The sequence below is a fragment of the Cynocephalus volans genome, chromosome X (assembly GCF_027409185.1).
Source record: "Cynocephalus volans isolate mCynVol1 chromosome X, mCynVol1.pri, whole genome shotgun sequence".
NCBI classification, from domain to species: Eukaryota; Metazoa; Chordata; class Mammalia; order Dermoptera; family Cynocephalidae; genus Cynocephalus; species Cynocephalus volans.
The window spans coordinates 113,200,279-113,216,861 of NC_084478.1; the positions used below are offsets into that span (position 1 = coordinate 113,200,279).

The 16,583-nt window shown below is 41.1% G+C and overlaps 1 protein-coding gene and 1 pseudogene across 2 annotated transcripts; one reads left to right on the top strand and one right to left on the bottom strand.

Moving 5' to 3' along the window:
* The first annotated feature begins 3,103 nt into the window (after nucleotides 1-3,103).
* TCEAL8 (transcription elongation factor A like 8) lies at nucleotides 3,104-5,277 on the top strand. Of its 2 annotated transcripts, none has more exons than XM_063084128.1 (3): nucleotides 3,104-3,188; nucleotides 3,610-3,682; nucleotides 4,271-5,277. In XM_063084128.1, the coding sequence occupies exon 3, from the start codon at nucleotides 4,313-4,315 to the stop codon at nucleotides 4,661-4,663; it is 351 nt and encodes a 116-aa protein (XP_062940198.1). In that variant the 5' UTR covers nucleotides 3,104-3,188; nucleotides 3,610-3,682; nucleotides 4,271-4,312; the 3' UTR covers nucleotides 4,664-5,277. The 2 variants fall into 2 exon arrangements, with proteins under 2 accessions (XP_062940198.1, XP_062940199.1); XM_063084129.1 differs by having other exon boundaries at nucleotides 3,610-3,643.
* A 7,612-nt stretch (nucleotides 5,278-12,889) lies between these two features.
* Nucleotides 12,890-13,966, bottom strand: LOC134367650 (protein FAM118A-like; annotated as a pseudogene).
* Nucleotides 13,967-16,583: the final 2,617 nt, after the last annotated feature.

The following is a 16,583-nucleotide window of genomic DNA, read 5'->3' on the forward strand; positions in this document are numbered from 1 at the left end:
ATCCTAGACTAAATTCTGGAGCAGAAAAATTCACTAGTGGAAAATCTAGTAAAATCCGACTAAAGTCTTTAATTTAGTTGATAGCATTGTACAAATATCATTTTCTTAGTTTTTATAAATGAGTCATAATTATTAGACAATGCTGGGTATAAGGTGTACAGAACTCTTTGAGCTATTCTTTAGAACTAAAATTATTTCAAAATAAAAAGTTCTAAAAATAGACCAGTTTTAAGAATCCAAAATAACTCTCTTAGTGAATGAAAGTGACTGAATAGTTGAGGAAACAAGCTAAAATATCATTAAAGGAATTCATTATTCAGTGAGAATGAGGGGGGGTTGACAGACCACAGTTGACAACAGTTAATAGAAAAAAATAGATCATTCCGTGTTTATGCTCGAAAAATTGGAACTAGTTAATAAATGAGTTGCATGCATATTTACGTAAGAGTAATATGTATGTGTATGGAACTATTTTTTAAATAGTGTTTTGCCACTTTTTTTTGCTCAAAAATCTAGCTTTAGTACAAGTCCATGTCACCAAAATTTTTTCACAGTGTGGATAATTTAACTATTTCCATATTAATGGAAATTTTAATTGTTTCCACCAACTTGACGTTTCAACATAACGGTAGTTACAAAGTTGAACCAGATATTCGTCCTTACGACACTTTCAGACTAGTGAGGGATATAAAGTAGAAAGCCAACAAAACTGGGTGAAAGCATTAGGATAGGTAAATATAAGGTCTAAAGGATCATTTAGCACAGGCAACTAATGCAGAATCAAGAGATCAGTGAAGGCTTCCTTTCCATTATAAGTTTAATTTTTAAAAGCACCTGGCCTGCAGCAACAGCACCCCATACAACTGTGCTTCTGCACAGGAAAAAAGCTGCCTGACCAAAGCCATGGTACAGCTGAGGCATGCCTCCCCACCAATCCAGCAAGATGGTCTACATAGATCTCAAGCCTTAAGTAAAGCAATTTCAAGTATCTTGCTGAGATAGATCTTGATCATACATATTAAAAGTCTGAGCAGACTAACTCAGGGACATTTGAAAAGGCAGCGGTTATAACATAGTACTTGAGGTGCACGACAATTCATAAGTATTATGCCCTAGATAACTAGAAACTCTTTGCCACAATCATCTACAATGTGTGCAGTATTTAGCTCTGAATTCAGGCAGTGGGCAGAAATATGTGAAAGAGTGCTTCAAATTAAGTTCATTTACCTGGATTTGGCCAGTGGCTATTCTGAATAGTTTGCAGAATTTGTGAAACTTATCCATGTCAAATTTGCAGGACATGCCATTATGTCAGAGAATGTGGTGACAGGAGAGATGGTAGAAAAGTTTATTCTTTCTGGAGCACAATTTAAGTGGAAATCAGGCCAGGTTCTGTGTGTACCACTTGCACCAAAACACGGGTGAACTACCCTCAGTTGTGCAAAGTGATGGAACGTGCTGAATCTACTTGCTCTCCGAAGGGGTGAGACATCTCAGATAGAGGCTGCTAGTTATATTTATATTAAAAATTCTCTCTCAAATAATAGAAAATATATCCCTCAACTGTGGAATAAATTCTTCATGCTTAAATATCAATTATATAACATTAAGCCAACAAAAATATTTCTTCCAAGATTTCTTCTCTCTGGTGGGCTCTATTGTTAATGGAGATATCCTGCTGTGACCAACATAAACAATGGATCTCCCTCTGTCACTTTCTCCTGAATCTCTAGCTGGCTTCACTGGCCAGATTACCTTTCCAAGCATCACCATACCTCCAAGTACTCGTGGATTCTGGATTGCAGGGGTTTGAGTTTCCTTTAAAAATTAATGTTTTTTTGTTTGTTTGTTTGTTTGTTTGTTTTTACGGCAATGATGTTCTCTCTGCTTTCTGATCATAACAATTATGCGTATTGATAGTACTTTTTTTAATGAAACACAGTGAATGATACCAGAATATCTCTAGAGTGCCATAAATGAATAAAAATTCTACCTGCTAAATAGCCTCACAGTCAATGGTGAGATTCAGGGAACTCTCTCCTTTCTGAATGTTTCATGAGGGAATGAGAGTTACTTCCCAACAAACGTATTTTTTTCACAAAACCAAAATATTTCCCCAAATTTTGGAACTCAAATTTTTTTGAGTTCCAAAAACAATTTTTACTCAGTGGAAAGCAGGCTTTTCTGTGGACTCAACTGATTAACAAGGCACTGGATCCTACAGAGAACATGAGGGGAGGAGAACTGTCTAAAACCTTCATTTGAAAACCGACTGGAAGCTTCATTTGGAACGGATTGGTGACCAGGAGTCATCAACGAAAAAGTCAGACATCGAACATTTGATAACTTGAATTCAGCCAGAAAGAGAAAGAGTAGTGGATTACTTACACAAAACTGCCAACAAGAGAAAACCGGGCCTCTTTGCACGGATTATTTGGGGAGTCAATTCTTTAAAGGTACCATTTTAGTAAGATTAAAAAATATATATAACACATCAATATGTTGTGAATACTGTCGTTTCATTTGTACATTTTAAAACTTTTCCAAAGTCTTTAAAATGGATATAACTAAATTAATTTGTCCTTCACATTGTTAAATATTGCTTATGAGGCATCCTTTTTATTAATATCACTTTTTAAAAGTATAATGATTATTTATAACATAGAAGACACAGAAAACTATTCAAAAGGACTAGTAAAATCCCATATTCTCACTCCTAGATTCTTTTCCGGCCCCCTCTCCCCGCATTTTCGCCCATTTTAATGCTGGATAAAATTTCAGGGAAAATGGACTGTAGGGTCTTGGGGGAGGTGAGGTGGGTGTATAAGGGAGCAAGAAAGAGAAAGATAATTCCTCCAAAGAAAGAGAAATGGTCGATTAATCCTAAAAGGCTGATCCTCCCTTGTAATCTGAGAAAGGTGAATGTATTATACTCCAGGGCGAAGGTACCAGTTTTATTGTTTCGGATTGGCAAATACGAAAAAAGATTGACAGTATCAAGTGAGAGAATGCACGGGGCGGGCTGCAGTGTTAAGGGGAGGGGTAACTGAGCATTCTAGCTCATTGATGACGCGGCCCTCACGTGACCAGGAGTCGACGTGTGCAGAAGTCCTTACAGTCCAGGGCCTGTTTCCCTGTGGCAGCTCCCTATTGCTGGAGCAGGAGAAAAGTGCTCCGGATCCTGCCAGGTCAGTATAAAAGGTGGGCTCTAACTTGGAGAGCCTGGGGTCAAGGAGGCAGAGAGCAGAATGCAGAAGGGGCCGGCGCTGCTTTCCGTACACTAATGGTCCTCCGAACTCCCATTTTGTGCAGGAAATCTGGGGGATATTTGGTGGGGTGGTGGGGAGTGGGGGTGGCGGGTGGAGGTTGAAGAGCGAGAAGGGTAGCTAATTAAAAGGTCCGGAGAGAGAGACCTGTAAACCATGTAGAAAAGACTTGCCTCTCCCACTCCCTGCTTGCAGGGAAATGGTGGGCAGGGGGGAGGGCGGGGTTGTCCTAATAGGAGAGAGAGGTTGAGGGCGTGGGAAACTTTACCAAGGCCTAGAATCATGAAAGGGACCCGTGATCCGGGTACTAGCTTGCTCACCAAGCACTCCTGTCTGTCTGCAGGACTCTTGGTCTTTTGGGTGCGACACAAATCGAGGTGAGGGAAGAGGGAGGAAAATCCCCTGGATCCCTGCAGGTCAGTGTAAAGGTGCAATTGCTTTAGGTTCCTTTTGGTTGGGAGTGGAGGTGTGGATGACACCAAAGCACATCCCGGGTCGCTGCAGCCTCTCCCCATCCTGATTGAACGCCAGAGGCCTGGCCAGAGCCTGCAGCGGAAGTGGGACGGGGGAGGGGGAGGCTGAAGAGACGTGGAACGGGGAGGGGAGGACAGGGAGTGGACCAGCCATCTCAGGTGAGAGGCAGGAGGTGGGGATGGCTTGGGAAAGCCTCAGAAGGCGGGAGTGTTGGAGACTAGAGGCGAGGAAAGGGTTAATTGCTTCGGAACTGCTCCCATTTCAGCGCTAGGAGAGGCTTGTAGCAGAGCCTGCTGGGAAAATGGTGGGCTGGAACGGGAGGAGAGAAGATGGAGCTGGAGAGCAAGGGGGAGGGAAGGGAGGAAGAGCAAGGGGTGGAGTCAGGGGAGTTCTGAGCCTGAGGATCTAGTTTTCTAATTAGAAAACTTTTGACAATTAGGGACCTGATTCAGAAAAGTCCAGTCTCTGTAACAACCCATACTCTGCTGGTCTGTTTGCCTGGCACCTAGTCGTCTTGTCTTGTTTTCTAGGATTACTTTATTCAAAAAAAGAAATAATAAAAAATACTCAACATGCAAAAGTCTTGTGAAGAAAATGAAGGAAAACCACAGAACATGCAAAAGGCTGAGGAAGACCGCCCTTCAGAAGATGTACCACAGGAGGCAGAAGGAAATCCTCAGCCTTCCGAAGGTGTAAGCCAGGAAGCAGAAGGAAACCTTAGCGAAGGGCAGACTCAACCTGGCCAGGGATTTAAAGAGGACACTCCCGTTAGGCATTTGGACCCTGAAGAAATGATAAGAGGAGTAGATGAGTTGGAAAGGCTTAGGGAAGAGATAAGAAGAGTAAGAAACAAGTTTGTGCTAATGCATTGGAAGCAAAGACATTCACGCAGCCGTCCTTATCCTGTGTGCTTCAGGCCTTGAATCCTTTTTGGTCTGATATTAAAATCTGGCCCCTGCTTTCTTTCTGTTAGCATTTTCTAATGTATCTTTGACCTTCACTTTACTTTTAATCATCTGGTGCAATTTTGTTTTAGGTAGTTTCCTTGTTACCAGCATCTCATTGGATTTTGGATTTTGGATTTTGACCCATTTTCCAGGTTTATTTTTCATTCAAGAAATTTCACACATATGCATGGAAATATGTTCATTCCGTATTGTAAAGTAAAACATAACAGGTTGTAAAGCAGCATATTTAGTATCAGCTCACATATGTAGGATAAAATTTCAAACTGTGTGTGTGTGCGTGTGTGTATACATACACACATATATCAAAAACTTAATCGTGCTTATGTCTGTGTGAAGTTTGTTTATATTCTGTTGCTTTTCGCTTATATGTATTTTTTAATGAACAGGTGTCTCACACACAAAAAAAAGAATTGTTTTTTTTTTTTTTAATGAGTCAATTTGCAACCAGCTTATAAGGGCAACGGGGGCACCTAAACTCTTGATGAATGAACTATTAAAAAGTAATGTAAACCTCAAATTACCTCTGGATCTCTTAGCCAGAGGAATAAAACTGGCAATTGTTGCAGATACACACGTTTAAGACTCAGTCTTTTCATGGGGAAAATATTTGCCTCACAGTGCTGCTGTGGGGAAGAAATGAGGCAGTATCTGAGCTGTGCATGGTGGGATGTTGTTCCCATATGTGCATACTGAACCCCCACTTGCTATAGAACCACCACTTATTTAAGGGAGGGCCTGGAGTGACTCAACCTGTGTTCAGGAACCAGTCCAGTGGGCAGAGGTGAGGACTCCCATGCCAGTCCTCTGCTGTTAAGCTTACCCCTGTTTCCCCCACTGAGTCCCTCCATGCCTGCTGGGCACTGCTGCCTCTTCTGCTGGGTCCTTTGCTCACTGTTGCTAGTTCCCCGGAGTCCTTGAGAGCCAAAACCCCACTGAGTTTCCTGGAGTCTGTGGTGGGTTGAACTCCCACTCTGTCTTCTAAAGCCTCTCTCTCTGCTTTATAATGACAATTAACACAAGTGGGACTGCTCTAGGGTTGCTTGGGCCACAATATTTTGCACAGTCCTTAGCAAAACAGTCCCTTGTGTTTTCAATCACAGGACCCTTCTTCACCATAGGAGTAAAACATGAATAGTTTATTTAGGAGTTGGTCCAGTGTGTAACTTTGAGTGAAAGACATGTAGTCAGATTTGCTGCTCTAAGTCTAAAGGGTAAGGTTTTGTTCTTCTCTGGTGAGATGATTTCTTCCTGAAGGCTCCTGGCAGGCCTGCCTTACTGGTTCAGAAGACTCTTGGGGGACATGTGTAAATTGCACAAAGTGATGCAGGCAACAGATCTAAGAAATAGCCCTCTTCATGCTATCCTATCCCCTGTTAAATTTTGTAAAAACAATTACAAACTTGCAAAGGCACTAAGAACGTTATAAATGTACTTAGAGTAGAATGGCTACCATATAAATGTTAGGGATTATATGTCTCCTGTAGAACAAAAAAAAAGTTATCTTCTCCTGACATCCCCATACACTTGTATGAACAGACACACTGTGTTTTAACATTTAATTGATTTTTTGATTGATTATTACTGAGGAGCCAGCAAGTTTGTTCAAATTTTGTTAACTGACTGAATAATCTTCTACAAGTCCTTTTAATTCTCTACAGTTATGACAAGCAATTCCAAAAAGAAACAGGGCAGATAATGAATTGTACTCCAAATGTTTTATCCATAATCACCTGTATCAGAAATAGCTGGGGAACATCTTGAAACTGCTAATTTCTGGGCCCCACATGAGACCCACTGATCTACACTCTGGAGATGGGCTGTAAAAGTGACTGCTAACAAGCTCCTCCTGGTGATTATGATACACATGGAAGTATGAGGACCACTGGTACATACAGTATGCTTTTTATTTTTACAAATATGTACCATAAAATAATTAGGAAAAAAATATTCGCGAATGCTTACTGAAATTCAGGAAGTAGAAGGCCTACACATTTATTTTTTTTTAAGTATGCATTTTTAAAGGAAAAGATTGACAGATGTATATATAAAATTTAAAAGATTCCTTTTAACAAAGACAAGATAAAAAGCCAAGGGAGGGAATGTAATAAAAGATAACTTTTTTCTTGACTGAACACCATGTTTAGCCATGCATTCCCTCCTTCCAATATGAATAAAATGCATCAGAAATAAATTCTGAGTCCTCTTTCTGTGATCAGCTCACAAAACAGTGAACTGACCCTGTGTCCTTGGCTTTGTTTTTGTTTTTATTTTTCACCATGTGATGCCATTTTGGGACCTCTTCACGTCTCCAGACAGTTCTTCAAGGTTGTGGCAGCCTGATGGATGTTGATCAGACGGGAATTCCCGCTGGAGTGAGATAAGGTTCCAGGGGTTCACCGTGCCAGTTTTTCAACACAGGATAAATCCATTCCCCTGGAACTCAGAGAGGTGATGCTCAGGCAGGATGTGGAAGGGCTTACCCGGGCCACACTCTTCTCCAGGTGGGTCTGCCTCTGGTTTCTGTGCCCCAGCCGGCACCAGGCAGCAGGCCCTCCCAGGCTGATGGCTGCGCTGTCCTGGACAGACACGCCTGGAGGAGGACAACTATCCCATTGCAGGTCAGAGCATTTTGCCTTTCAGTCCTGTTCCCTTTCTCTTTTGGGGAACGTTTTGTAGGGGGGAAGATAATGCCCCAAAGCTTCCTAACCGAAACATTGGTTGGGATAGTCTTCGGGCAAGCAGATGTCTGAACTGGGTCTAACCAGGTAACTTGGGGTTGAAGCACAAGAGGCAGACCCTTCTCTCAGAGTCCAGCGAAGTATCCTCCAAAACAATAGAGGCAAAAATGGGGTTAGACAGCAGACAAGATCTCACCCATCCCTCTCCAACCCACCTTGCTGAGACTCCCAGAGGGCCTAGGATGTGCCCTGGCCTGTTTAGATGGTTCTCCGATGACTTTCGTTCTGTGTCTGCCTGGTGCAGTGCATGAGGTCTGAGTCAGCCCAGGCACAGAAGTACAGGAGACCCCAGGTAAAGGGAGCTTGCAAAGATGTGTGGTCCCACAACTCAGGAAAAAAGAGGAGCCACCTTTTGTCTGAACGCCCCCGTGCATTACAAGTCCAGTCCATGATTTGGGGGCCAGGACAGTCAAGCTGTGCATGGGTGTGGAAATGCTTTTTAAGGCATCTATGGTGGAGAACACAATGAATTGTGAGCCTTGCCTTTCAGGTCTGCCATCTGAGGAAGCATTACCAAATTTCTGACATCCTAAAGGATTTTTTGGGCAATACAGTAAAGATGGAATTAAAATCCTTGGGTTTAGGAAGTGAAAGTGGTTAAGTGTATGGCTGCAGAGTCAGATAAACCTGTGTTCCAGTCTGGGCTCTTCTCCTTACTGGTGTGTGAGCTTATATAAATCACTCATCCTCTTTCTTGTACTACACCTACTTTCTTGGAGACCAGGGCATTTGTGGTGTTCCCAGACATAAGACTCTTAGATGAAACAGAAAATTTTCTCTCCACCACCGTCATTACTGTCATCACCACTATGATAACTAAGAAATGGTGCTGGGCACTTTGCCTTTCACTCCTTTCCCCTTTCTCTTTTGGGGAACATTTTGTGGGGGTAGATAATCCCCAAATCTTCCTAACTGAAAACATTGGTTGGGATAGTCTTTGGGCAAGCAGATGTCTGAACTAGATGTCAATGGATTCTGGTTGGGCTCAGGTCACATACTGTGAAGGTTTGATGTAATCAGTTACCAAGCCCTGGGAATCTATCATCTAAAAGAGTAGACCCAGTATAATAGGAAATCGCTGGCTAAAAATGAAATTTCTGCTTATACAAAGTGCAAGGTCTGATTGGTTTATTCATCTATAAAATGAATATAACCATATATATAAGCCACAAAACTGGGCTATGGGAAGTAAAAGCAGAAAACCACATGAAATGTCTGGCATATAATAGGACTTCAGAGAATGCTAGATCTGCACTCATCATTATCATCAGTGTCATCATCATCACCACCATTATCATCATCATTATCAACAAGTGATGTTAAGATAATACTCAAATAGGAACTCTAAAAGCCTGTGCTTCTTTGGCCCTATCCCACCCTTCTAAAACAAACGCCGAAGCTCCTTCCTTTCATCCAACCTTTTCCCTCGCATAAAAGAAGCAACATCTACATAAGGAAAATAGAATACATTCTATTCATTTGGAATTGTAAAAGCAATCACCGAATTCTATATACATGTACATTATTTGTGCACTCTGGTTCTATTTCTGTATCGCAGAATGAGAAAAAATTATTTTCATATTCCATGAAATTTGAAATCAAGAGGAAAATTTTACTGTCATGAATTACAAAATATGATGTAAAAATGTCATTGCTGTGGAAAGCTGTTCCTGACATACTGTTTCATGAAAAAGCCAGTTGTAAAACACACACACACACACACACACACACACACACACACGCAAACACACAGGTTAAGGATAAATATCAAAATATTTGAAGTTAACATTTCTAGGTGACATTATTATGGGGAATTTACAGCTTCATCTTTATCCTTCTCTATATTTCTAATTTTAATTTTTTTCAATGAGTATGTGAAGCTTTTACAATCAGAAAAAAGTCATAAAGGTGAAAACAGTATAATTCAATTTCTTCTTTATTTTTTAGCTGATATAGAGGCTGTGAGTCCTTTCAATTCCTTATTTGCTTTCTTTTTCATCTTCTGAGAAAAATCTGGCATAAGTGTCAGACCTCTGTGAGTCCTGGCTGAGAAAGTTCTCTTGTCAACTAAGTTTATGCTGTAGTTCTGTCTTTGGTCACATGGTGGCATTTCATAACTACTTTCTGAATACGAGGGCACTCCACTTTTTTTTTTTTTTTTTTTTTTGGTGGCTATCCAGTAGGGGGATCTGAACCCCTGACCTTGGTGTTACAAGGCTGTGCTCTAACCAACTGAGCTAACTCGTACTTCAAAAAGTTTGCGGGGAAAATAGAATTAAAAGATAATACAAATCTTTCAATGAACTTTTTGCAGTACCTTCATATTCTCCAATGAAGTTATGTTAATTTTGCAAAAATAAAATAGTAATAAACATGACTCAAAGAACATTATGAAACAGATTCCTAATTCTGCTTAAAAATATATATGTATAGAAAAATATTGGAAGTATATGCCCTCTGTTGCATTTGCTAGAGGATTTCAAATTCACATTTTTTTTTTTTTTTTTTTTTTGTCGTTTTTTCATGACCAGCACTCAGCCAGTGAGTGCACTGGTCAGTCCTATATAGGATCCGAACCCGCGGCAGGAGCGTCGCTGCGCTCCCAGCGCAGCACTCTACCAAGTGCGCCACGGGCTCGGCCCTCAAATTCACATTTTATTTACCTACTCATTCAGCAAATATTTACTGGAAGCCTACTATGTTTAAGGCTCTGCTAGCCAAAGTTCATTTACTCATCCCAGACCTTTCTCCTGAGACTCTATATTCAACTACCTGCTAGAATTGACCACTTGGACCTAAATAAATATCATCCAAACATATGGACATGATCCTGCATGGACACATACTCATCAGTTTTAGCCAGTCTATCCCTTAATCCTGTAGGCTCTTTATTAAAGTGAAGGCAGTATTTAAAAAGCAGGGAAAGCACAGGGTTCAGAGTCAGAAAAATCTGTGCTGAAACAGTCATTTTTTTAAATTTCAGAACTACCAGGAAGTGGATTTAAAATATCAGGTTTTTTGTCTCAGTACTGGACAGATAATCTAGGCAACAAGCCAACAGAGAAACAGTTAATCGACCGTACAGAGAGAACAAATCTATGGTTATTAGAGAGGGAAGAGGAAGGGGGAAAGAGGGGGGGGGAGAGGGACAAGAGGAGAGATCGGATAAGAGGCATAAAGAATAAGTATGATTTGCGATAATGAATATACTAATAAAAAATATATTTTAAAAATATCAGATTTTAAATACAAGACATACCTATACTCTCTAGAGTTGAGAGTCAAAATCTCCATTGTGCATGTAACGAACATTGACGTCGATGATTTCCAAGATCTGCTTCTTTAGTTTTCGACATTCACTGAGCTCCTGCTAACTTCCCTGTTCCTTGGCTAGGTACTGAGACATAGCATATAAAGTAAGGTCCTGCCTTCATGATGCTTTCTCTTTTTTAAAATGTGGTAAAATTTACACACAGGGAAATGCACAAATCTTAAGTAAGCAAGTAAATACAATTAAATGAGTGTAAAATAGGACATTTCCATTACTCCAGAAAACTTCCTTTTCCTCTTCCCAGCTACCTCCCCACCAGTAACCACTCAGGTTATTTCTATTAATTTATATTACCTTTATCCGTTGTAGAAATTCAGATAAATGGAATCATACAGTATGTATTGTGTCTGCATCTTTCACTTAATATAATGCTTTTAAGATTCATCCTTATAGTGTGTATATAGGTAGTTTATTCCTCTTAAATTATTGCTGTATAGTATTTCATAGTGTGAATACACAATTTGTTTATACATTTTGATGTTGTAGGACATATGAATTGTATCCATTTTTATCTATTATAAATACAACTATGAACATTCTTGTATAAGTCTTTTTGTGCATATATGTTCGCATTTCTCTTGGGACATACTTAGGAATTTCCTGGGTCATAGAAAAAGTGAATGTTTAATTTTATATAAAACTGTCAAGCAGTTTTGTAAAGTGGTTGCACCATTTTATACTCATACCAGTAATGTTTGAGAGTTTCACTTGCTGTACATTCTCACCAAAATACCAATGCCATGTTTAAATAAGGTCTGTAGGTTAGATAATAGTATTATATCAATATTAATTTTCTCTCTTTTATGAAGTTAAAATTTTATTTATGACCAGAATGACATAAAAGATTGGTTTTCTATGCTTCAAAAAGAAAAAACAAATGAAAGTTTTTCAGTTGGTCTCTCGCATCTCTCTCATTCCCTACATACTGCAAACTTACTTTTCTTGTTCGTAACTTTTTCTGAACCTGTGGGAGCTGCAGTGCTATCAATGAGGAGTGTCACAGGGCTTGGCAAGAAATGTCACATCAAAGATGGGCAGCCTCAAACTAAACCAAGCAGGGCTTATTTCCAAAGGCAATCCTTCATTTTAAGACCTCTCACTGCACCACTACGTGAGCCTCTGCCACAGTCACAGTCACAGTCAGGGAAACACCCCAGTAGAGGCAGGGCACCCAGCACAGCTATTTCTACATGGGTAAACCCAGAAAACGTTAAAAGTATTGCAGGTTCTTCACAAGTTTTGACTACCTCACTGTGCAAACTCCCTTAATATGGGCCGTGGGAAGAGAATTTTAAGAGAAAAGAGCAGAAAGGTCAGACCTAACCCCACAGAGGACTTGGAAAGCTTGGAATTTATAATCTAACTAAAAGTTATAACTTGGTCTTTTGCCCCACTTGTACTTTCTCAATTATCAATCATACAGTGGACTTCTACGACACTAAACTGTACTTTTTTGAAAAGGTTCTCTGGCTCTTTGGACTTCACACTTCTCAACAACCCTGCCATATATTTGGAACAGGAGTTACTAAAATCACGTAATTTCAAAGAAGCTTTATTGATCTAGTCATTCTTTTTTAAAACATAGCAATCTTACTAGTGGATTCAGTGCCTTGAGTATCCATTCGTTCTTACTATTAAATGATGTAAAAAACATACCCTTAAAATATCTTCTACAGTAACAGATGTTTCCACATAAAATTTATACCATGTAAGCCTAGTTCTTATTTTCTCTTTTCCAAGTACTGTTGCTTGGACACTCTTCACTAACTCCCCCCTTTCATTAGGAAAATACCACCTTGATGCAGGAGAGCATGTCAAATGAGAATCAGGAATACCCTGAACATCCCTTCTCACTGATTTTCGTCACTGAGGTACTTACAAAGTGTACCTGAAATGTGTATGTGTCACCTCCCATGCAGTTAGACACATACAGTGGAGCTCTTTCACCCAGCCTTGAGGGCCACACCCAGATATGGCTCTCTTGGAGTATGTGGTGGTTTAGAATTGAGAGATTCATGTGGACTTCTCTGTACATTCCTCATCATTTGGGCATGATACTGTGGTCACATAAGGCTGGTTTTCAAGTTGCAGATTTTACTGATTTTAAAGATTTCAAGACCCTCCAGTAGCATCAGTCTCTGGTTGAGTTTGTTCTGTTTTGTTTTTTTAAATTTCAATTCCTTTCTCTTCCAACTTCCTCTTTGCACAGTCCTGACATGCATTACACAATAATGTGGTGCTGTCCACTCAATCAGCATCTGGACTTTGCTGTTTGTAGATCTGACTGGCAAGGTCTTCCACATATCCTGGAAAATAGTCAAAACAGTCCCCATAGTATACTGCTTTAATTCCATGCAAAAGCATGTCTGCTTTGATGCTTAAAGAAATGGTCTTCATTATCCTTGAGCACAATCACATAGTCCTCTAAATCTACCTCATTTGGCACTGAGTAAAGGAAGAGAACTTGGAATACCTGATCACAAGGGGTCTCTCCACAGCCCACAGAAAAGACTTGGTGCAGTATAAGTTCTGGAGGACTTCCATTACTTCTGGGTCTTGAGTGACATCTTTATACCCCAATGGATCCAATACCATCCTTCAGGGGTCTGTATATAAGCCATTAATATGAAGAATTCCATAACTGATGTGTCCTCTTGCCCACTAAAAGACCTTAGTCTTGCCCTTCAAGTCCAGAGACTCCATAGGCTTGTTCTGTTGCTGGCCAAAGATCTCCAGCAGGTTGTCGTAGTTGGTGCTCAGGACAATGGTGCCCCTTTCCATCAGGCTGAGGATCGACTGCAACACCAGAAGGTTCTGGATGTGCTGTTCCAGGTTGCCAAAAATCTCCATCAGGTAGTCCTGGAAGAAGATGGGCTTGGTGTTGCCTGTATGAGGTTACATCTTCAGGATCAGATCACGGCCGACAACCAGCAGGTCCCAATCCTTCATCACTTTTCTCCAGAACTCAACGACATCCCCTGGGTGAAGCACCTCCAGCTGCTCTGCAATCTCAATGAAGGCCTCAATGCAGCTTCTCCACAAGCAGAGGGTGGGGATTCTTGGGACAACTGTTGCACTGACTCAAGTTCCAATGACCAGCAGTTCCTGAGGCTGTTTCCGGATGAGGCTTTTAAAAAACTTTCTTGATTTTTGTTCACTTCTATTTGTTGTCTCTTCCACTGAATACATGTGAAGCCCAGAGGCCTGGAGTGGGACCAGCTTGGGCTCGGATCCAGTGAGGCCCTGTGACTTCTCTGGTAGGTATCCATGCCCCTGGTTCCCTCTCTGTAAAACGGGTTGATCTTACTACCCACATCTGGGAGTTGTTGAGAGGACTAAATGAGGTCATGCATGGGTGGGCTCAGCACATGAGTGGCAGCTGGGTGAGTGTCCCCTAGTGATCTCACTCCAATTCTAAATTTTCAGAATGTGATCATTGTATTGTGGTTGTTTAGAAGAGTGTCCTTGTTGTTAGGAGATAAAATGCTGAGGTATTATAATGATTACAATTAGTTTTAGCATATTTCAGAGTGAAAAAATATATATACAGCAAAAGAGACATAAAACAGTTGGCAAAATATTAACTGATGAATGTAATCAAGATAAATAAATTTACTTTATTATCCTTGAAACATTTTAAAGTATTCACTTTATTATCCTTTGAAACATTTTGTAGGTTTGAATTTTGAAAAGGTGGCTGAATAAGAGTAAGTAAGCTTGAAGACTGACAAATTTGGCTCTATGCAAACATGAGATGATATGCAAATACTTTATAGAGGAACACAAAGAGAGGGACAGGAGGCTGAACTCTGCTTCTGGCAATAGTTTAAGAAGTTGTTCCATAAGACATTATGTTGGGACAGATCACAACATGTGAAAGTTAAAATAGCAATATCTGTACATTGTAGATATGGTCAGACTCCCGTGGGAGAAAGAGAGTCCAGGAGCTTGAGAACATCTTTGTCCAATTAAGGTGAACTTAGAGCAACTGTAGAGGGTTAGGACAAAAAGGGGAATGTAGCTTAATAAGAAAACCCTAATTTGTTGTATCAGACCTTAATGTGGAAAGGCGATGTGCGAACTGCTTTGCCAACAATGAGAGTACGTATACATATTGTATATATATCAGGGAACATTAAAAATCCTCTCTTCTAGCTATTTGAAATTATATAATAAATTGTTGTTAACTATAGTTACCATACTGTGCTGCAGAATACTAGAACTTATTCCTCCTATCTAGCTATAATTTTGTATCTGTTGACCAATCTGTCCCTATCCCCTCTCCCCTTCACCATTCTACTCTCTATTTCTATGAGATCAACTTTTTTAGCTCACACATATGAGTGAGAACATGTGTGTGTGTGTGTGTGTGTGTGTGTGTGTGTGTGTGTGTGTGTGTGTGTGTGTACTTTCCCTAGTAAACAGAGAAGGGCAAACTCCAACCATTAAGGCAGTAATGCCACTTGTGACCCCTCAGATTGTGGAGGAGCAGTGTGTGCTAGGGCACGGTGCCCAGAGGTGTGGAGATGGGTCTCTGTAAGTGCATACAGGGCAAGAGTGTGGTGGAGGTTCCTGCTGCACTACCTGCCAGCCAAGACGTGGGGTGGAGACGTGAGGGTCCCTCTCGTCCAAGTCTTTTTCCTTTTGCAGCACTCCCATTTTCCCTTGAGGCAGGCTGTCATCTGGCCCAGAAGGGAAGGAGCAGGAAGACACTTCCCCTGAATGGAGCAGATCTGTGTGAGCAACTTTACAGGGAGGGAACTCTGCACTGGTGTTTGTGGTGTAAAGGGGTGTATGTGGAGGGGAAAGAGGACAAAGTCTGAAGCTGATCCGGGTCTGTTTGCTCGACAACTCTTCAACATTTGGAGCAAAAATGATGGGCCTTGGGATGAGGGAAAGGCTAGAGAAAGAGGGTCAGAAGGGAACACAGAGACCTGGGGGTAGTTTGTAAATAATGTGCTTCTTTTACACCCTGCGCAGGGAAGTAGTGGATAAGCACAGGTAGGAGGAGCCTCGAGATGAAGAGGGAAAGAGGTAAAAGAAATGGTGGTTACGTGGGGGGAACAGAAGTGGACAAATGGAGATTGAAAAGCCATTAAAACTAATTCTCCTAATCCAATATAACGGGAATTTCACGGTCGGAAATGGGGGCGGGGCAGGGGCTGGAAGAGCGACATTTGAGACTGGTGGAGGTTGGGTGGCCAGTCTTGAAAGAGACCACTCTCTAGTCTGTCCACCAATCTCTTCAGTATCACTGTCTGCAGGTCCAAATGTCTATTAAGCATGTCTCAGCCCAAGAGGAGAAAAAGGAGGAGGAAACTGCTTGGCATTTGGGCAAGCTGCTATGTGCAGTGCTCAGAACCGGAACCCCTGGAGGTGGGGGTTATAGGGATGAAGATGGCAAACGCCAGAACATAACTTGGAGGAGACACCGCTCCTGCTTGCCCTCATTCCTCGAGGGAAAGTGTCAAGGGAGAGGCCGGTTGAATGGCCTAAAGGAGAAATCGTTGAGAGAGACTAGGGGAATGTATATGCGCCCTTATAGTATGGAGGAAACTCTGAGTAAATGAGAGGAAGGAAGAGACCTTTGCACCCATTTCCCTGACTTGAGGAATCAGAGGGTGTTGGAATGAACAACACACATTCAGCATTTTCTCCTTCTTTTTCTTCAAGGAGTAATTGAATTCATTGAGAAAAGAGGAAAAACAAATCTCAACATGGAAAATACCCACGAGGAAAATGAAGAAAGGGTTCAGAAGTAGACGGGAGCTACTTTGGAAGAAGGTGAAGGCCAGGAAGCTAGAAG